The sequence below is a fragment of the Balaenoptera ricei genome, chromosome 2 (genome assembly GCF_028023285.1).
Source record: "Balaenoptera ricei isolate mBalRic1 chromosome 2, mBalRic1.hap2, whole genome shotgun sequence".
Taxonomy (NCBI): domain Eukaryota; kingdom Metazoa; phylum Chordata; class Mammalia; order Artiodactyla; family Balaenopteridae; genus Balaenoptera; species Balaenoptera ricei.
The window spans coordinates 174000315-174001855 of record NC_082640.1 but is presented as its reverse complement, the minus strand read 5'-3'; the positions used below and the strand labels follow the sequence as shown (position 1 = coordinate 174001855).

The window sequence follows — 1541 nt, the reverse complement described above, 5'->3', positions numbered from 1 at the left end:
GGGTCTGTATGCTGGCATGTGAACTAGTTTTTTCTTACTTCCCAGTTTAATTTAGGGGAAGGCACTTCACCAAAGTGCTTAAACAGGAAGGAGAAATTACCAACACTGTTATTCTCTCTTACAGCAGCCTCAGATTCAAGCTAAAGCTACCATTATCCTTTTCCCTCCGTTCCCTTAAAAATACTCGTTTCCCTACTGGATTCCACAGAGAAGGGAAATTTGCCTGGTTCCACAGGTGCAGATGGAGCCACAGGCCGCCTGGTCCTTACAGGCTCTTGTAGTGATAAGGACCCTGTCCCCCAGGGGTCTCCTATTTGTCCATGGGTGCTCCCTGTGGATTCAGGAGTCAGGCCAGATCCCAGACTTGGATGTGGATTTCCTTTTTTTGGGGGCCCCGCAGCATGTGGGATCTTAGTTCTCCGACCAGGGATTGAACCCGCTCCCCCTACACTGGAAGTGCAGAGTCTTAACCACTGGACCGCCAGGGAAGTCCCTTTGTAATTCTTTCTCTTTTTTTTTTGGCCGGGATTTCCTTTCTGAATGATTGAATAAATGCTCAATTTATCCAATAATAGACCCTATGGGTAGTTAATTCAACTTGGTAACAATTCAAATGTGACTCCAAAGTAGAGCCTTCACATAGAGCAATAGAACTCTCGCATTGATATAATCATTTTTACGACGGAAATAACAATAATAGTAACAATAACTAATAATAGTACCAATCGTACCAACATTTGGGATACTTTCATATAACACTGCTCCTATTGACTTATTTAATCACAGTAATGCCACGAGGGAGGTTTTATTATTATCCCCATTTCACAGATGCAGAAACTTGGGTACAGAGAGGGGAGGTAACTTTCCCAGTTCCATGCTTGTCCATAAATTTGTAGTCCTTTTTCTTTTGTTTTTTTTCAAGTTTCAGACTATTTATTAATCCGTGTAAACCCCAGCACAATACACCAACATGATTTCGTGCATTTAGAGGGGAAATATTTCCTGGTTAAGTGGAAAATTGCGCAGGTGGCTTCTGGAAGAACTTCATTCTAAGCAGTTCTATAGTGAAACATTTCATTTAGAAGTCTGGACCTTCTTTCTTCAGTTTGCTGTAATCTACATTCACTGAGTAGAACTTGTACTGATCATTGGGACCCAGTTTGTTCCAGGGTTCTGGGTTATTCTTTCTGTTCCAACTGACATCTGGATTGAACAATGCCAGGCGCAAGACATACAGTGCTGCTCCAGTACCTCCCACTCCAGTAAATATGAAGATGGGGATCAAGCTGGGATGCCTCTTGGCCTGAATGATGATCTGGCGAAGCATGGTTGCGACAGAAGCCTCGAGTCCAGACGGAGAGAACAACAAACTTTCAAGGGACTAAACAGTCTACTGTATTCCTTTTTCTTGACAACTACTTTCACCATGGGATGTTCCACTGAGAAGCAGACTAGTTTGAGGCTTGCTCTGTGTTGTTGTGTTATTCAAGTTATTTTGCTAGAAAGCCTGGGAAACCAACTCAAATTTGCTGAAGCACTAT

The 1541-nt window shown here is 42.7% G+C and overlaps 1 protein-coding gene across 1 annotated transcript; it reads right to left on the bottom strand.

Moving 5' to 3' along the window:
* Nucleotides 1-1033: 1033 nt before the first annotated feature.
* Nucleotides 1034-1327, bottom strand: LOC132360730 (cytochrome c oxidase subunit NDUFA4-like). The gene has a single exon (XM_059915815.1). The coding sequence runs from the start codon at nt 1325-1327 to the stop codon at nt 1079-1081; it is 249 nt and encodes an 82-aa protein (XP_059771798.1). The 3' UTR covers nt 1034-1078.
* Between the last annotated feature and the right edge of the window lie 214 nt (nt 1328-1541).